The sequence below is a fragment of the Sorex fumeus genome, unplaced genomic scaffold, assembly GCF_029834395.1.
Source record: "Sorex fumeus unplaced genomic scaffold, SorFum_2.1 ptg000188l, whole genome shotgun sequence".
Lineage (NCBI taxonomy): Eukaryota > Metazoa > Chordata > Mammalia > Eulipotyphla > Soricidae > Sorex > Sorex fumeus.
In genome coordinates, this window is record NW_026606245.1 from 65,089 (window position 1) to 82,122 (window position 17,034).

Genomic DNA, 17,034 nt, shown 5'->3' on the forward strand with positions numbered 1-17,034 from the left:
GCTTGCAGGGGACGCAGGTGGGCTGGTTCTGGAAGGTTCCCTGGGAGCAAGTAGGGGTGGGTCGTGGGGGCCGGGGTGCAAGGGAGAAGCCCTCCCCCCTAGTTTTCATAATTTAGGGAGGCAGGAACTGGAAAGATCAGGATCCTCCCCAAATGCAGTGTCTGCCCACGGGCACTGACAAGTTCTAACCCTTGGACACAGAAAGTATCTCAGTGCTGGACTGAGTATTCCCAGCTGGCCTGCAAGAGTTGGCAGTTCAAATCCCACCAACAGAGGGACCTGAGTGAGAGCACAGTGGGGAGGGTGTTGGCCTGGCATGCAGCTAACCCAGGTTCGATCCCCGGCATCCCCTAGGGTCCCCCGAACCCCGCCAGGAGTGATTCCTGAGTGCAGAGCCAGGAGTCAGCCCTGAGCATCGCCGGGTGGGACCCCAAAAGGCCAAAATAACAATAATAATAATAATAGCACTGTAGCACTGTCCTCCCATTATTCATCGATTTGCTTGAGTGGGCCTGATGTAGGCAGGTAGATAGGGAAAGGCTCTCTGCAATGGAACAAAGTCTCATAGAAGAAGAATTCTAGGACCGACCCACCCTGTGGAGACAGAAAACAAAGACTTGATAAGACATCCCCAGACCCTGAAGATATGGGCCTCCTCCCCATGAAATTCCTCCTTTCCGAGAACCCGCTTTCAATCCGGTTGACTCCAGCGACCCAGCCCCAAGGAGATTCCAGAACATTCTGAGTCGGAAGGATCTATAAGAACCAGCTCGAGAGCCCACTTGGCGCTCTCTCCACCCTCGGAGAAGCCCGCGTTCCCTCTGGACGCGTTACTCTCTCTTCCTCTCCATTCCCCCGCTTATCTGCTCATCCCTTCCTCTCCCTCTCCAAAAGCCTCCAAATAAAACCTGTTACTTCACTGCTCGTCTACTCCTGAAATTCTTTTCTGCGAGCGAGACAAGAACCCCAGAAACCCCGGGTGAGGCTTGGGACTGGTCCCTCCTTTCCTGCGAAGAGCAAATTCTCGCCCCAGCTTGAGTCCGTGGCTCCCCGAGCAATCGGGTGGCGGGGATTAACTCCCGTGCCGAGAAGACCAAGCGGACTTCAGGTGTGGCTTGACGGCCACCTCGTGGGGCTGGCGGGGCTCAGGCCCGTGCCGAGCAGGTGCTCACTGCAGACTTTACCGGTCCTAGCCCACCCAGGGTCCCGGGTGGCAGGGGCGGGTGGGGAGAAAGTGGCCGTCTTTCTCCTCCCCACTTCACATAAGTCACCCGTGGGGTCCACCGACATCAGGCCCAGTAATGTCTCCACCGTGAGGCTTGTTGTTACTGTGTTTGGCAAATTGAATACATCACGGGTAGCTTGCTGGGCTCTCCGAGAGGGGCGGAGGAATTGAATTCGGGTCAGCCAGGTCGGCCGCATGCTATCGCTCCAGCCCGTATAATAATAATAATAATAATAATAATAATAATAATAATATTCATGGAACTGGAGCGATAGTCCAGCAGGGAGGGCATTTGCCTGGCATGCGGCCGACCTGGGTTCGATCTCTGGCATCCCATAGGGTCCCCTAAGCACCGCCAGGAGTAATTCCTGAGTGCAGAGTCAAGAGTCAGCCCTGAGCATCGCCAGGTGGGACCCCAAAAGCAAAAAATAAATAAATAAATAAAAGTTAAAAGTATCATTTAAAAAAATCTACTTTAAAAAAAATAGAATGAAGTTGACTTTAATATTAAGAAAAGAAAACTTTTTATTTTTTTGGGGGGGGAGTGGGGGCTGAATGTGAAAACAAGAAAACAAATCCTAAAGTAGGCCCGAGTCATGGAGAGTGATGAAGAAATTAAAGGATCTAGGAGCACAGAATGAAAATCATTTTTTTTTTTTAATCTGGAGTGAACTGTTCCAGGGGAGAGGCTAGAATTTCAGCCTCAGGTAGATAGGGGTTTCCCCTTTTGTAAATGCTTCAATACTTGACTCTCCGAGTTCCCTGGTGGGTGGGGAAAGACGGGATAAGAAACAGTAATGAAAGGTCCCCCCAGCCCCCCTGATTTAATCAGACAGACCTAGCGTAATCTGGTACTTGCGCTACTATTTCCATTTTGGTTTCCTGAGCCAGAACCTTTCATTTCTATCAAGGGCAAGGGGAACTGTGTGTGTTGGGAGGGTGGGTGGGTGGGTGGGTGGGGGTTGGGAATCTGTCGTGCTAGACAGAGCCATTAATTCAGTGAGAATGCCCAGCGGGAAAAAAGAACCTTGAATCGTGATGGGAATGTTTTGCGTGTACCAGAATAGGCAAGGACCAAGGAAGGCTGGGAGCCGGGAACTGTGGTTGTGTGAGAAGTTGATCTCGTGGGGGGAGGGAGGGAGCAACTCTCTTGGCGGTTCCCTTGTTGGTGGGAAGAATGGATCAAAATATCTTGTTCCTGGGGCTGGAGAGATAGCACAGCGGGTAGGGCGTTTGCACGCGGCGACCCGGGTTCGATTCCCAGCATCCCATAGGGTCCCCTGAGCACCGCCAGGAGTGACTCCTGAGTGCAGAGCCAGGAGGAACCCCTGTGCATCGCCAGGTGTGACCCAAAAAGCAAAAAAAAAAAAATCTTGTTCCTTTGTCCCCAAAATACCTCTTTTGCCATGCGTGCTCGGAGGAACTCACCGCAAACTCCGTGTTTGCACGCGGAGTGCAGTATTTGCAAGGCTTCCCCGCGCCACTCTTTGTGGGAGTTCAAGGCTATCATGTAGACTCATGCCACAGTGCTCTCTGCCAGCCCTTATTCACTTAGGCGTGCAGGCTGATTGCCCCCACTGGATAAATCAGGAGACTGTATATTTCCTTTTATTTATTTATATTTTATTTAATTTATATTTTTTTAATTTTTTGGGTCACCCAAGGGTTCCCCCTGGCTCTGCACTCAGGAATCGCTCCTCAGGGGACCCTATGAGATGCTGGGAATTGAACCCGGGTCGGCCGTGTGCAAGGCCAACACCCTCCCCGTTGTGCTATCACCCCTGTATTTCTTTTTTAAAAAAAGATTTTTGGGGAGCCCAGGGGGATGGCACGGGGTTGCACGGGTGCATACACAAAGCACCCCAGTTCAATCCCAACCCTGTGATCTCCTGAGCGTTGCTGGCCGTAACCCTCCTAGCCCCAAGCACCCAAGGGCCCTACATTGATCCATCAGCCCATTGGTTGAGTATAATTGGGACTGGACCCCTAAGCACTGTTTGGGAAGCTTCCAAAAATACTTTCACTTTTACAGTTGTGTGTGTGTGTGCACCCACATTCATTATGATTTATTTATACAGTTATAAATTTACATAACCATCGTTTACTGAAATCTAACATTTTCAGGGCAGGCTGGGAGGCTGGAGGCCGAAGGAAAAGCTCACGGTTGGTCCTGTGTGGCAAAGAAAAATCTCTGAAGACCTTCAACTGATTGGACAAGGCCCACCCAACCTATAGGTACTCATTTTACTGAGTCTACATATGAATAGATCTCTGTTAATCTCCGCACCCTGCCCCATATAAACTCAAAAAAGGGGCACAGCACAGTGGTGGTGGCTTAACTCTCCCGCTGCCCGCCTTTGGTAGTCTCACGCCGCTTCCCCCACCCCAGGGAGGTCGATGCCGATGGGCAGGCAAGGGAAAGAACGAGGGCCAGGCTGGTTGGTCTTAGTCGCAGTTTATTCCAATCCTCTATCCAGCCACACCAGTCTCTCTCCTCTGCCTCTGCCTCCTGCTTCTTCCTCCCCCATGCTACTTCATTCTCCTTCTCCATCCCCCTTCATCCTCCTTCTGATCCCACAGCCCACTCTTACAGTACAGTTAAATCCCAAAGCATGAGGGGTTGGGGTAATCATTACACATTGGTGTGGTCACAATCACTAGGGGTAGAAATCTTAGCCTCAGGGAAAGTCGCTCCTAAGACAGATCCTCTCTCAGCAGGAGGACCCACCCTAGAGCGGAATCCCAAGGGTGTGTCTCTCCTCTCCTTGTCCGACAAGCATATAAGCATATAATATAAATCATTTTGTATGGATACAGTAAGAAATAAACTTATAGAATTGCCCTCCTTCGGCCATCTCGATCTCAGACTACAGTGCTCAGGCCAGATAGTCTTTCCCACCCCTAGCAGGATCCTAGTCTCGTCGTTACCTTTGGATCATGACAGCATTTGTCTATGATCAAACTCTTATAGTTAAGAATCGTGGCAATTTGGCCTGCCCCATTTCGCTGCCAGGGTAGCTCACCGCTTGCCCTGGGTCCATTCAGTCCCTCGTCGGGACCCTGCTTTTGGGGTGTTAGGAACTAAGGGCAACTGAGGTTTAAGTCGAGAAAGCAGATGCCCGGGAGTGAATAATATTCAAAGCCAATCAAATCCTAAGTTACAAAGCATGATGTTAACGGTCTTCCTGTATCTATACAAAAAGGATATTACTTTAAGGTAAACTGTTCATAAGGCATAAGGAGAGGAGAAAGGCAATATTTCACTCATACATATAAAATCATAGATTTTTGAGGAATCTGACCTTACAAGTTCACAGAGTCTGATTAGGGGGAAAGCTGATTAACTGGTTGGGGAGGAGAGCATAGGGAAGACTGTTTTCAGATAAACACAATGGAATGGAAGTGCCTCCGGAGCACTGTGATGGGTGTAACCAGATAGACCTAAGCTCCTTGTGGAGAAAGGACAAAGCAATGTCATACTACACCCCCCCACACACACACACCTTCAAAGCAAAGCAACACCTCCCAGCAACCTCTAGACTGGCTGTATTGAATTGCTGGACCCCCTTGGTGAGCAAACGTTGATCATAAAATCAAGAACTCAGTAAGTCAATTTCTAGATGAAATGCAGAAACTCACTGTAGCACTGTCCTCCCGGTGTTCCTCGATTTGCTCGAGCAGGCACCAGTCACGGCTCCAGGGTGAGACTTGTTGTGACTGTGTTTGGCATCTCCGATACGCCCCGGGGAGCTTGCCAGGCTCTCCGAGAGGGACTGTCACTGTCACTGTCCTCCCGTTGTTCATCGATTTCCTCAAGCGGGCCCAGTAATGTCTCCATTGGAGACTTTGTTGTTACTGTGTCTGGCATATCGAATACGTCACGGGGAGCTTGCCAGGCTTTGCCGTGCGGGCGAGACAACTCTCGGTAGCTTGCCGGGCTCTCCGAGAGGGACGAAGGATTCGAACCCGGGTCGGCCATGTGCAGGGCAGACGCCCTACCCGCTGTACTATTGATTGATGTTAATGCTATTACAATATTAACATCAATCAACATTAAAAGTAACATGTGAAAAAACATCATTTTCAACACTGTAATGAAGAATTTTTTTTCAGTTTTTATAGTAAAGTAAAGTAAGTAAAGGCCCTCCCGTTGTTCGTCGATTTGCTCGAGCGGGCCCAGTAACGTCTCCATTGGAGACTTTGTTGTTACTGTGTTTGGCATCTCGAATACGTCACGGGGAGCTTGCCAGGCTCTGCCGTGCGGGTGAGATACTCTCGGCAGCTTGCCGGGCTCTCCAAGAGGGGCGGAGGAATCAAACCCGGCTCGGCTGGGCTGGCTGCGTGCAAGGCAAATGCCCTACCGCTGTGCTATCACTCTAGCCCTTCATTTTTTATAATTTTATTTATTGAATCACCTTGAGAGCAGTTACAAAGCTTTCGGGTCTAAGTCTCGGTCATACAATGAAACACCTGTACCTTCACCAGTGCCCATTCTTCACCCCCAAAGACCCCAGTATACCCCCATCCCACACCCTCCCCCTACCTGTGGGGCAGATGATTTCCACATTATTCTCTCTCTACTTTGATCACATTCAATATTTCGACACCAGACCCACCATTATTATTTGGGATTTTACCCCAACACTTAGATCTGCTGAAAAGGCAACAGTAGACAATTTGTGTTCTATTGCTGGTTATGAATAACATATGATGTCACGTGGCTGCAGTAGTGGCCGCGTGATTTTGAAATTCTGAAATTTTAACACTTAAATCTGGAGGGATTTCTGCCAAAAGCTACTGGGTTTCGAGATTTGTTTGAGTCTCTGAGATCATGGCCGTTGAGCAGCTTGATCAGGAGCCAGAGAGGCCGTTCGTGGGCGATGAACTTGGGGTCTAATTGGGACAGGGAGACCAGGACTGGCTCCACCCCCATCCTGTAAGGCCCTGTGTGTCTCGTCACTGGGGGAAATTTTATTTTTTTTTATGTTGGGTTAAAACCCCAGGCTTTATACATGCAATACATGTACTCTATCATGAGTTAACATCTGTGACCAAGGCAATCAAATCGTGGAGATGGAGAGATAGTCTAGCAGTTTTTATTTATTTATTTGCTTTTTGGGTCACACCTGGCAATGCACAGGGGTTCCTCCTGGCTCTGCACTCAGGAATTACCCCTGGCGGTGCTCAGGGGACCCTATGGGATGCTGGGAATCGAACCCGGGTCGGCCGTGTGCAAGGCAGGCGAACGCCCTACCCACTGTGCTATCGCTCCAGCCCCAGTCTAGCCATTTTTAGGGTGTTTAGCCCCCAAAAAATTGAACCACAGTACCACATGTGGTTCCCTAAGCCCGGCCAGGAGCAATCCATGAGCACAGAGCCAGGAGTTAAGCCCTGAGCCCCACCATGTCTGGCTCAAACACAGAAACTCAGTGGATACAAAACCTAGTTTAGACTTCTGCTGGGGACCAGAAAGTTGGTGACAAGACTCTGATTCACAGGGACGGTGCCAAGAACTGGAATGTTTATTTGAACACTGGTACTTGGGGCAGCGTGTGTGTGGGGAATGTCTATACACACAGATGTGCTTTCCCTAATGGTTCCGTATGACCATCTTGAATTTTTTTCCCTAAGACTTAGAGTACTCGGGGATAAGTTGGCGAGTTGTAGAAACAAGCAAATAACCACACATCTGCCGTCTGAAGTCATCCTTGGCTCCGTGGGCACGAAAGGCGTCCAGGCTAGACTCCTGGTCCAAGAAAGATTCCTTCTCTGTCAGGGGACGCTTGTCCAAGATCTGTGCTCAGTGCGCTGAGGAGAAACAGCACAAGCCCCCTTGGACAATCTCGAGAGGCGGGTGCAGTGTTGAGACTCCCTGATGGGGCCCTTGGTTTCAAGGGCGCCTGGAATTTGGACAGCTTCCTCTTGGCTAACTCTTTTTTTGTTCCTTTTTTGGGTCACACCCGGCGATGCACAGGGGTTACTCCTGGCTCTGCACTCAGGAACCACCCCTGGCGGTGCTCAGGGGACCATATGAGATGCTGGGGATCGAACCCGGGTCAGCTGCCCTCCCTGCTGTGCTATCGCTCCAGCCCCACAGATGTACTGGAGTCCCCTTGACCCTGCCCCCATTACTCTCTTATCTCTCTCTTCTCCTCTTCCCCTTCACTCTATTTTTTTCCTTCTCCCTATACTCTGGGGCCAAGGGCGACCTAGGTAACCCCCCCTCTTTAAACCACTGCATTTTCTCATCCAGGGACTCTAAATCCCACATAAAAGTAAACTCATCCTGTGCTTGTTCCTCTTCTACTCAGTTTAACACGAAGTCTTCCAGTTCCGTTCATGTTGCAGCAAATTGCGTGATTTTATCATTTTTTGCAGCTGCGTAGTATTCCACTATGAAGTATACCACATCTGCATGATCTGCTTTTGGATAGCTAGGTATGAACCTCTTGGTTCGTGCACTCAGGAATTACTCCTGGTGGTGCTCGGGGGACCCTATGGGATGCTGGGAATCAAACCCGGGTCGGCTGCGTGCAAGGCAAACGCCCTACCTGCTGTGCTATCGCTCCAGCCCCGACTTACAAATTTTTGTGCTTGGGTTTCAGTTATACATTGATCAAGTACCCATCCCTCCACCAGTGCCCATTTCCCACCACCACGGATCCCAGTATCCCTCCCACCCCCATTCCCCCCACCCCACCCTGCCTCTGTGGCAGGGCATTCCCTTTTGGTCTTGTGAGAGGAATTTTTAAGGTCTTTTCACAACTTTCGAACACACAGTAGGGAATTTTTCACAATAATCACTGTGTCTTCTGTTGTCTGCTTATGACTTAATATTTTTCTTTGCTTTTTTTTTTTTGGCTTTTGGGACACACTCCAGCCCCCTGTGACTTAATAATTTTATACCTGATGCTTTTCTGAGCATTCTGACTACTTATTTTGAATTTTTCAGAGATCCAAATATTTAAACAAGCTCTTCTGGGGCAAGGGATGGTTTGGGCCACACCCGTCTGTGCTCAGGGCTGACTCCTGGCTCTGTACTCAGGGCTCACTCCTGGCAGGACTTAGGGGAACCCATGGGGTGCCCAGGCACAAACCCAGGTCGGCTGCGTGCAGAGCAAGTGACCTCCTTGGTGTTCTATCGCTCTGGACCTATTTATACAAGTTCTTTGGTTTCCACAATGGATGATGTTGGTTGGGGAGGCTCAGAGATCTTTCTAGAACTGATTTCTAGTACAGTTACGTTGCGATCAGAGATTTGATTGCATCTTTTTGTGGGGAGGGGGCCACACCTGCCAGTGCTCAGGGCTGACTCCTGGCTCTGCACTCAGGAATCACTCCTGGCGGTGCTCAGGGGACCCTAGGGAATGCTGGGACTCGAACCCGGGTCGGCTGCATGCCAGGCCAATGCGCTCCCCATTGTGCTATCACTCTGACCCCTGATGGTGTGTTGAAATGCATTAAAATGCTTTTTCATGGTTCCAGCTTCATAGAGACACAGTGAACACGGGACACTGCCTGCGTGGGAAGCATTTTGCGTGGACTTACTGAGTCATTGGCTGGTGTGTGTGTGTGTGTGTGTGTGTTTGTGTGTGTGTGAACTATGCAGATTTGTGCCTGTGGCAACTTGTATACGCACAACCCATATCGCGTTGTTTTTAAAAATTTTTAAAAATTTTAAAAGTCACTTCACAATATTTGATTTTTTTAATTTTATTTTTAAATTTTTTTTTATTTTATAAGCGACAGCACAGCCGGTAGGGTGTTTGCCTTGCACTTTACCAACGCGGGTTCGATTCCTCCCTCCCTCTCGGAGAGCCCGGCAAGCTACCGAGAGTATCCCGCCCGCACAGCAGAGCCTGGCAAGCTCCCCGTGGTGTATTCGAGATGCCAAACACAGTGACAACGAGTCTCACCATGGAGACGTTACTGGTGCCCGCTCGAGCAAATCGATGAACAACTGGGGGACGGTGCTACAGTGCTATAAGTTACTTTACAATACTTGATGTTTAAATTTTGTTTATCATTATTTCTTAATTTTATTATTATTTTTGGCGTTGCTAATAAATTCACTGCACTGGCTTTCCGATGCGCTCATCTTCCAGAGGAAACTGCACAAACCCTTTTTCCCCTGCTCTCTCCCTCCAGCCAGGAATGCATTTTCTATTCCTCTATGTGAATCTTTGGTCAGATTCTGCGGAGCAGAAATATCCCACAGTACTTTCCTTTCTCGCTTACCCCATGCTCCTCCTTGGTGGACTCAGCCCGGGAAGGCCGAGGCCCTACTTACGGCTGAATAACGTCCTTATCTGCAGCTCCACCAGCGAACACTTGACTCGGTTGTACAGATGAAAGCATCTGACAGGGACTTCGTTCACCTCCTTCGGCTCGGTAGCCAGAAGTCAAGTTGCTAAATCATAGGGCAAGTTCTATTTTCAATGTGTTTTTTGGGAAAAAAATGGACACATAGTCCAGCGGGAAGGGTGTTTGCCTGGCACCCAACCCCGGCATCCCGTAGGGTCCCCCGAGCACCGCCAGGAGTGATTCCTGACTGCAGAGCCAGGAGTCAGCCCTGAACATCGCCGGGTGGGGCCCTAACATGTCAAAAGCAAAACCAAACAGAACCTGAACAAACACTGACAGTTTTCCATAGTGGTTGCAGCACCCGCTTGTCTGCTTGAGTTCGGGGCTCAATCCTTGTCTTTTCTGAAAATGCCCAACAAGCATCTATACCATGCACTCGTGTCTAAAAATCATTAATTCACAGGGGCCGGAGCAATCGTGCAGCGGGGAGGGCGTTTGCCTTGCACACAGCCGACCTGGGTTCGATTTCCAGCATCCCATAGGGTCCCCCGAGCACGGCCAGGAGTGATTCCTGAGTGCAACGCCAGGAGTTAGCCCTGAGCATCGCCGGGTGGGACCCAGAAAGGAAAAAAAAAACACATTCACAAGGTGCCCAGAGGTGGCACCATATGAGCTGGGATGCACCCGACCCAGATTTGATTCCTGGCACCACACAGGGACCCCATCATCGCTAGGTGCAGCCCTGGAGACACTGAGCATGTCTAGGGTGCCCTAGGTCTCCCCAGCACTGCAGTTTCTGAGTAGTTCCACATGCTTTGAACCTCGAACTCAGTCAAAGGATCACTGGTGAGACCCCAGAATTTTTTTCTTTTTTTTGGGGGGGGACACACCTGACAGTGCTCAGGGCTATTCCTGGCTCTGTGGTCAAGGGTCACTCCTGGTGGGGGCTGGAGCAATAGCACAGCGGGTAGGGCGTTTGCCTTGCACGAGGCCAACCTGGGTTCGAGTCCCAGCATCCCATAGGGTCCCCTGAGCACCCCAAGGGTAGCTCCTGAGTGCAGAGCCAGGAGTAACCCCTGTACATCGCCAGGTGTGACCCAAAAAGCAAAAAAAAAAGAAGGTCACTCCTGGCTGGCCTCAAGGAACCTTATGGTGGGGTGCCACAATTTGAACCCGGGTCAGCCACATGCAAGGCAAGCACCTAACCTATCACACTGTGATGGGTGAGCGAGGTTTTATTTATTTCGGGTTTGGTCACACCTAGTGATGCCCAGGGGCTACTCCTGGCTCTGCGCTCAGGGATCACTCCTGGCGGTGCTCGGGGGACCCTATGGGATGCTGGGAATCGAACCCGGGTCGGCCGCGTGAAGGCAGACGCCCTCCCCGCTGTGCTATCGCTCCAGCCCCATCCATCAATACTTGTAAATAGTCGTCCTCTGGGTTCTCATGGCTGATGGATTGTCTCCCATGCAGAGACCAGAGTGCTCTGAGGAACCACTTTCCCTGCCTCTGTCGTCACAGTGGAGTAGGATGCGTGTGTCACGTGATGCTTGTTCATTCTCCGAAAAGACAGACGCAGAGAAACTGCTGGCTTTGGGAAACGGGATAACAGAAACACAGTTTCTGCAGAGGCGATTTTTTTTTCTCACTGCAGTGAGCCAAGCACCTTCCTAGTCTGAGAGTGTCCCTGGGGGTCATGCCTGTCACCACGTGCCCTGGCACTGTGTTCTGCTATAAGAAATAATCATGACAAGAGCCACACCTTGGCCGTTCCCCTGGTAACTGCATTCACTTTCATATGCCTGGTGGTCACTGCATGGCCACCAGCCCCCGGAAGCTTCTGGAAAGTCATCACCAAGGTATGGGCTGAATATAGCCCAGGAGGGAGCATCAGTGCCCCCCGGCTAATTCCAGGACACAGTAAAGCGTTAGAAAAGCAGCTTGACCGGGGCTTCCTATAGCTTGGTTATTCCCCCTTTGGTGGACGAGCCGGGGACTAGTCTGCGGGGCTGCCTTGGTTTTCTGGTCATTGTTTCCTTGGTGGTGCAGAAGGTTCTTAGTTTAACGTGGTCCCAGTTGTTTATCTTGACTTCTTTTTGCCCGAAAATGCCCGCAAGCAGATGCCCGGATGAAGAAACGATGGTTTCCTAGTCACAGTGGAATACTACGCAGCCGTAAGAAAGGATGATGGCATGCAGTTTGGATCTGGAGGATGTCGCGCTGAGGAAGTCGGTCAGAGGGAGGGGAAAAGACTCAGAATGATCTCGCTCGTGTGTGGGATATAAAGAAATTTCACACTGAGGGAAGTCAGTCAGAGGGAGGGAAACAGAGTCAGAAGGATCTCTCTCGTGTGTGGGATATAAAAGAAAATTCCACGCCAAGTGAAGTCAGTCAGAGGGAGAGGAATAGACTCCGAATGATCTCTCTCGTGCATGAGATATAAAGAAATTTCACGCCAAGGAAAATCTGTCCGAGGGAGGGAAATCAATTCAGGATGATCTCAGGCGTGGGATATTAAAAAAAAAAATTTCACGCCGAGTGAAGTCAGTCAGAGGGAGAGGAACAGACTAGAATGATCTCTCTCGTGTGGGACATAAAGAGGTTTCCCAGGGGGCTGGCGAGATAGCAGAGCGGGTAGGGCGTTTGCCTTGCAAGCGGCCAACCCGGGTTCGATTCCCAGCATCCCATATGGTCCCCCCGAGCACCGCCAGGAGTAACTCCTGAGTGCAGAGGCAGGAGGAAGCCCTGTGCATCGCCAGATGTGACCCAAAAAGAAAAAAAAAAGAGGTTTTGCAGGGGACAATCAGATGCCCAGTGGCCAGTGGGAGCAGGAATCAGAGCATGAGGGCTGGTCTCCAGCAGGAAGCTGGCCTCTGAGGCAGGGCTGGGGGTCTGGGGGTCAGTTAGGGAAGGGGACACGGGGACTCCGTAAAAGTGCCCACCACAGAGGCGGGGGATGGGGGCAGAGGTGCAGAAACAGGGGACATTGGTGCAAAGTAGCGGACACTGTGACACTGTGAAAGGGTCAGGGTTGGGACAGTGTACACCTGGGACTCAACCCTAAATATCTTTGTGACTTGGTGATTCAATGCAAAAAAAAAAAAAACATAAATTAATTTCTTTTCAAAAGACAGTTGCATTCATCGTTCTCCCGGGAAGAGTTTGACTATGGTGCTATAAAAAATTGGGGTACTGGGTCCGGAGCGATAGCACAACAGAGAGGGCGTTTGCCTGGCACGCGGCCAACCCGGGTTTGATCCCCGGCATCCCCTAGGGTCCCCCGAGCACCGCCAGGAGTGATCCCTGAGTGCAGAGCCAGGAGTCAGCCCTGAGCATCGCCAGGTGGGACCCAAAAAGCAAAATAATAATAATAATAACAACAACAACAACAACAACAATAATAATAATAAAGAAGAAAGGGGGCCCGAAGCAATAGCACAGCAGGGAGGGCATTGTCCTGGCACGTGGCTGACCTGGGTTCGATCCCCGCATCCCCGAGGGTCCCCTGAGCACCGCCAGGAGTGATCCCTGAGTGCAGAGCCGGGAGTCAGCCCTGAGCATCGCCAGGTGGGACCCAAAAAGCCAAAATAATAACATTAACAATAATAATAATAATAATACTAAGAGTCATGGGATTGGACAGATAGCACAGCGGGGAGGGCGTTTGCCTTGCATGTGGCCAACCCAGGTTCGATCCCCAGCATCCCCTCGGGGCTCCTGAGCACCGCCAGGAGGGATTCCTGACTGCAGAGCCGGGAGCAACTCCTGAGCATCGCTGGGTGTGAACCCCCCAAAAATTGGGGTGCAGAAATTAGCACCAGTCTGATAAACGGCGTTGACCTGAAAACCAAATCAGACCCCCACCCCAGAGAAAGGCTGGGGGTGACAGAGCGGGCATGCTGAGGTTCGGGGTGACAACAGACCCCAACCCCCGCCCCAGGGCCAGGGGGAGCCCGGCTGGGCGCTGGCTTTGGGGGGTCGCCCCCAGGGGTGCTCCTGCTAAGCCGGAATGGTCCCTCCCCCCTGTGCGGAGTCGCTTGACTCTAAAGGACACGCTGTCCTTTGCAAACTGCCGCCCAGGGGGCGAGGGGGCGCGCCCTGCCCCCACCCCGGCTGAAGCGGCTGTCGGGGTGGGCGGGGGCGGCGGCTGCGGCGGCCCTGGGGGGCTGCACCGCGGGCGGGCGCGTCAATGGGCGCTTTATGCAGGCCCCGGACACCGCGGCCCTGGGATGGAGCCGCTGCGGTTTGCAGAGGCCAGAGACGGTCCAGGGTGGGCGCGCGCGCGCACACACACACACATATACACACACATACACACACGCACACATACATACACATATACACGAACACACACATACATACACGAACACACACAGACACACATATACACACCCACACCCACATACACACACAACAGACGCACATACACACCCACACACCTATACACACGAACACACACATACACACACATGCACACACACATGCATACACATATATACACATACAGATACACACACTTCTATACACATGCACACACACACAAACGCGCACACATATACACACACACAAACACATGCATACACATACACACATACACATGCACACAGACACATCTACACGTGCACACACATATACAGATGCACACTCACAGACACATACATATACACACAGACACACCCACACACATATACACACGAACACACATGCACACCCATAAATACACCTACAAATGCACACACGTGCACACACATACATGTACACACATTCACACACATATACACACATGCACACCCAAATACACACATGCATATATGCACACACAGACACATACACATTCACACAAATGCACACACATACAGACATACACGCGCACACACGCATACACATATAGACACACACATGCATATACACATGCACACACAGACACACGCACACAGACACACATGCACACACATACACACATGTATATATACACGCACACAGGCACACATACAAACACAGAAGTTCACATTCACACACGCATGCACATAGACATACACGCATGTATGCATGCACACACATGTACACACAGACATACACAGGTGCACACATAGACACACACATGGACACAAGCACACTAGCCCGCGCACATGCGCGCACACATACACAGCACACATGCACACACACAGGCATACGCGCACACACAGGCACACGCACACACGCAGGCAGTCGCACACCTCCCCACACACAGGCACACACACCCACGCCTACGCGCACACCCACACACATACCCACACACGCACACACACCCACACAGACACACGCGCGCGCACGCACACAAACACGCACACACCCCACACACCCGCACACGCAGGCAAACACACGCTTGCGCGCACACCCACAGACGCGCGCGCGCACCGGCGCGCACACGCGCGAGCAAACGCACACAACACACGCACCCCCCCCACGACCCCCAAGCGCGCACACACGCGCGCGCGCAAACGCACCCAACCACCCCCCCCACGCGCACACCCCCCACGGGCGCGCAGTGTCCGGCGGCGCCGGGAGGGCGGGCCGGCGCGGCGGGGCGGCGCGGGGCGGGGCGGGCGCGCGGCGGGCGCCCGTGCGCGGAGGTGCCCGGCCGGGCAGGATGCGCGCGCGCCCCGCGGGACCCCCGGCCCTGTGGCCGCTGCTGGCCTGCGCGCTGCTGGGCGGCGGGGCGCGCGGGGCCGCGGAGCCGCCGTTCCCCGAGTCGCCGGCGCGGAGACCCAGCGTGCTGGTGGCGCTGCTGGCCCGGAACGCCGCGCCCGCGCTGCCGCACTTCCTGGGCTGCCTGGAGCGCCTCGACTACCCCAAGAGCCGGATGGCCATCTGGTGAGCGGGGGACCCCAGCCCGGCCGCCCACCCCGGACCCGGCTCCCCTCCCCGGTCCCAGCCTCCTCAGGGGCGCCCGGGGCGGTCCCTGCTCCTCCTGGGGGCGCGCGGGGCGCCGGGGCGCATGGGGACCCCCGTCCCGCCCGCTCCCTCCCCGGACCCGGCTCCCCCTCTCCGGTCCCGGCCTCCTTGGGGGTGACCGCGGCGGTCCCTGCCCCTCCTGGGGGCGCGCGGGATGCCGGGGCGCACGGGGACCCCCTTCCTTCTCTCTCCCTCTCCGGACTCGGCTCCCCTCCCGGGTCCCAGCCTCCTCGGGAGCGCCCGCGGTGGTCCCTGCCCCTCCTGGGGGCTCACAGGGCGCCGGGGCGCACGGGGACCCCCGTCCCGCCCGCTCCCTCCCCGGACCCGGCTCCCCCTCTCCGGTCCCGGCCTCCTCGGGGGCGCCCGCGGCAGTCCCTGCCCCTCCTGGGGGCGCGCCGGACGCGTCCCGGTCTGGGGGTCTCCGGGGCGCTCGGGGTGCGCGCGAGGTCCCCTGCTCCGGGGACCCCTGGCCGCGCTGCCGCCGCGCGCTCCGGCGGCGCGGGTGTCCGCGCGTCCCGCTGCAGCCGCGAGCGCTGCGTCCCGGGGATACTGGACGGCGCTGCCCATGGAGAAGAGGCCGGCTGGACACTCCCGGGGAGCCCGGGAACTCCGCGCGCCCCTCTCGGGAACTCGCCCGGAGCGAGTGGAGACGGCGGGAAGGGGCGGGGGGACAGGTGGGCGCGCGGGGTGCAGCCGCGGGACCCGGCGCTCTCGTGCTTGGAGCCCCGCGGGAGCAAGAAGGAGTCGCGACTTGGGGAGTCCAGGGGCGCGCCGGCACCCCCCGGGCTGCGCCCTACGTGATCCGTGCCACGGACCAGTCCCGGAACGGGGAGCGCGCTGCGTGCGCCCCGGGTTCCAGCCAGAGGGAAGGATTGAAGAACTCCACACGGGGTGGGGTGGGAGTGAACACGTCGCCCCCGTTCGTTTCTGGCTGCTTTTCCCCCCAAAAGAACTGCTTCTGAGGGTGGACGGTGGACGGGGCGGGGACCTTGGGGGGTCTGTGACCGAGGGGGTGTAGGTACAAGCTACACCCAGCTTCCAAGAGAGGAGAGGGTGGTGTCCGTCCTGACAGGCGCAGAAAGGGAGCATGGGGCGGGGGGGAGCGCTTGCCTGGCACGAGGCCGACCCGGGTTCGATCCCCGGCATCCCGTAGGGTCCCCTGAGCACTGCCAGGAGTGATTGCTGAGCGCAGAGCTGGGAGCCAGCCCTGAGCATCGCCGGACGTGGCCCCAAATGCAGAAATAAAATATTTATTTGCTGGAGTCCGAGAGAGAGAGAGAGAGAGAGAGAGAGAGAGAGAGAGAGAGAGAGAGAGAGAGAGAGAGAGAGCACAGCGAGCAGGGTGTCCGCCTGGCACACAGCCAACCCGGGTTCGATCCCCGACATCCCATCCGGTTCCCCGGAGCACCGCCAGGAGTGATCCCTGAGTGCAGAGCCAGGGGAACCCCTGAGCAATTCCCAGTGTGTCCCCGAGACGAGACAAAAGAATCCCAGAGAAAGATGAAATTTGCACCCAGAGAAGTCAGCGATGGGCTGGGAGGAGACAGGACCGTCTCCAACCCCCAGCACCA

At 53.9% G+C, this 17,034-nt stretch overlaps 1 protein-coding gene across 1 annotated transcript in view; it reads left to right on the plus strand.

The window, feature by feature from the left end:
• The first annotated feature begins 15,128 nt into the window (after nucleotides 1–15,128).
• The window catches only part of COLGALT2 (collagen beta(1-O)galactosyltransferase 2), a 49,804-nt gene continuing 47,898 nt past the window's right edge, over nucleotides 15,129–17,034 (plus strand). The window contains exon 1 of the mRNA XM_056107993.1: nucleotides 15,129–15,382. Within this exon, the coding sequence (XP_055963968.1) occupies nucleotides 15,159–15,382 (224 nt within the window). The 5' untranslated portion in view covers nucleotides 15,129–15,158. The remainder of the gene's footprint in view (nucleotides 15,383–17,034) is intronic.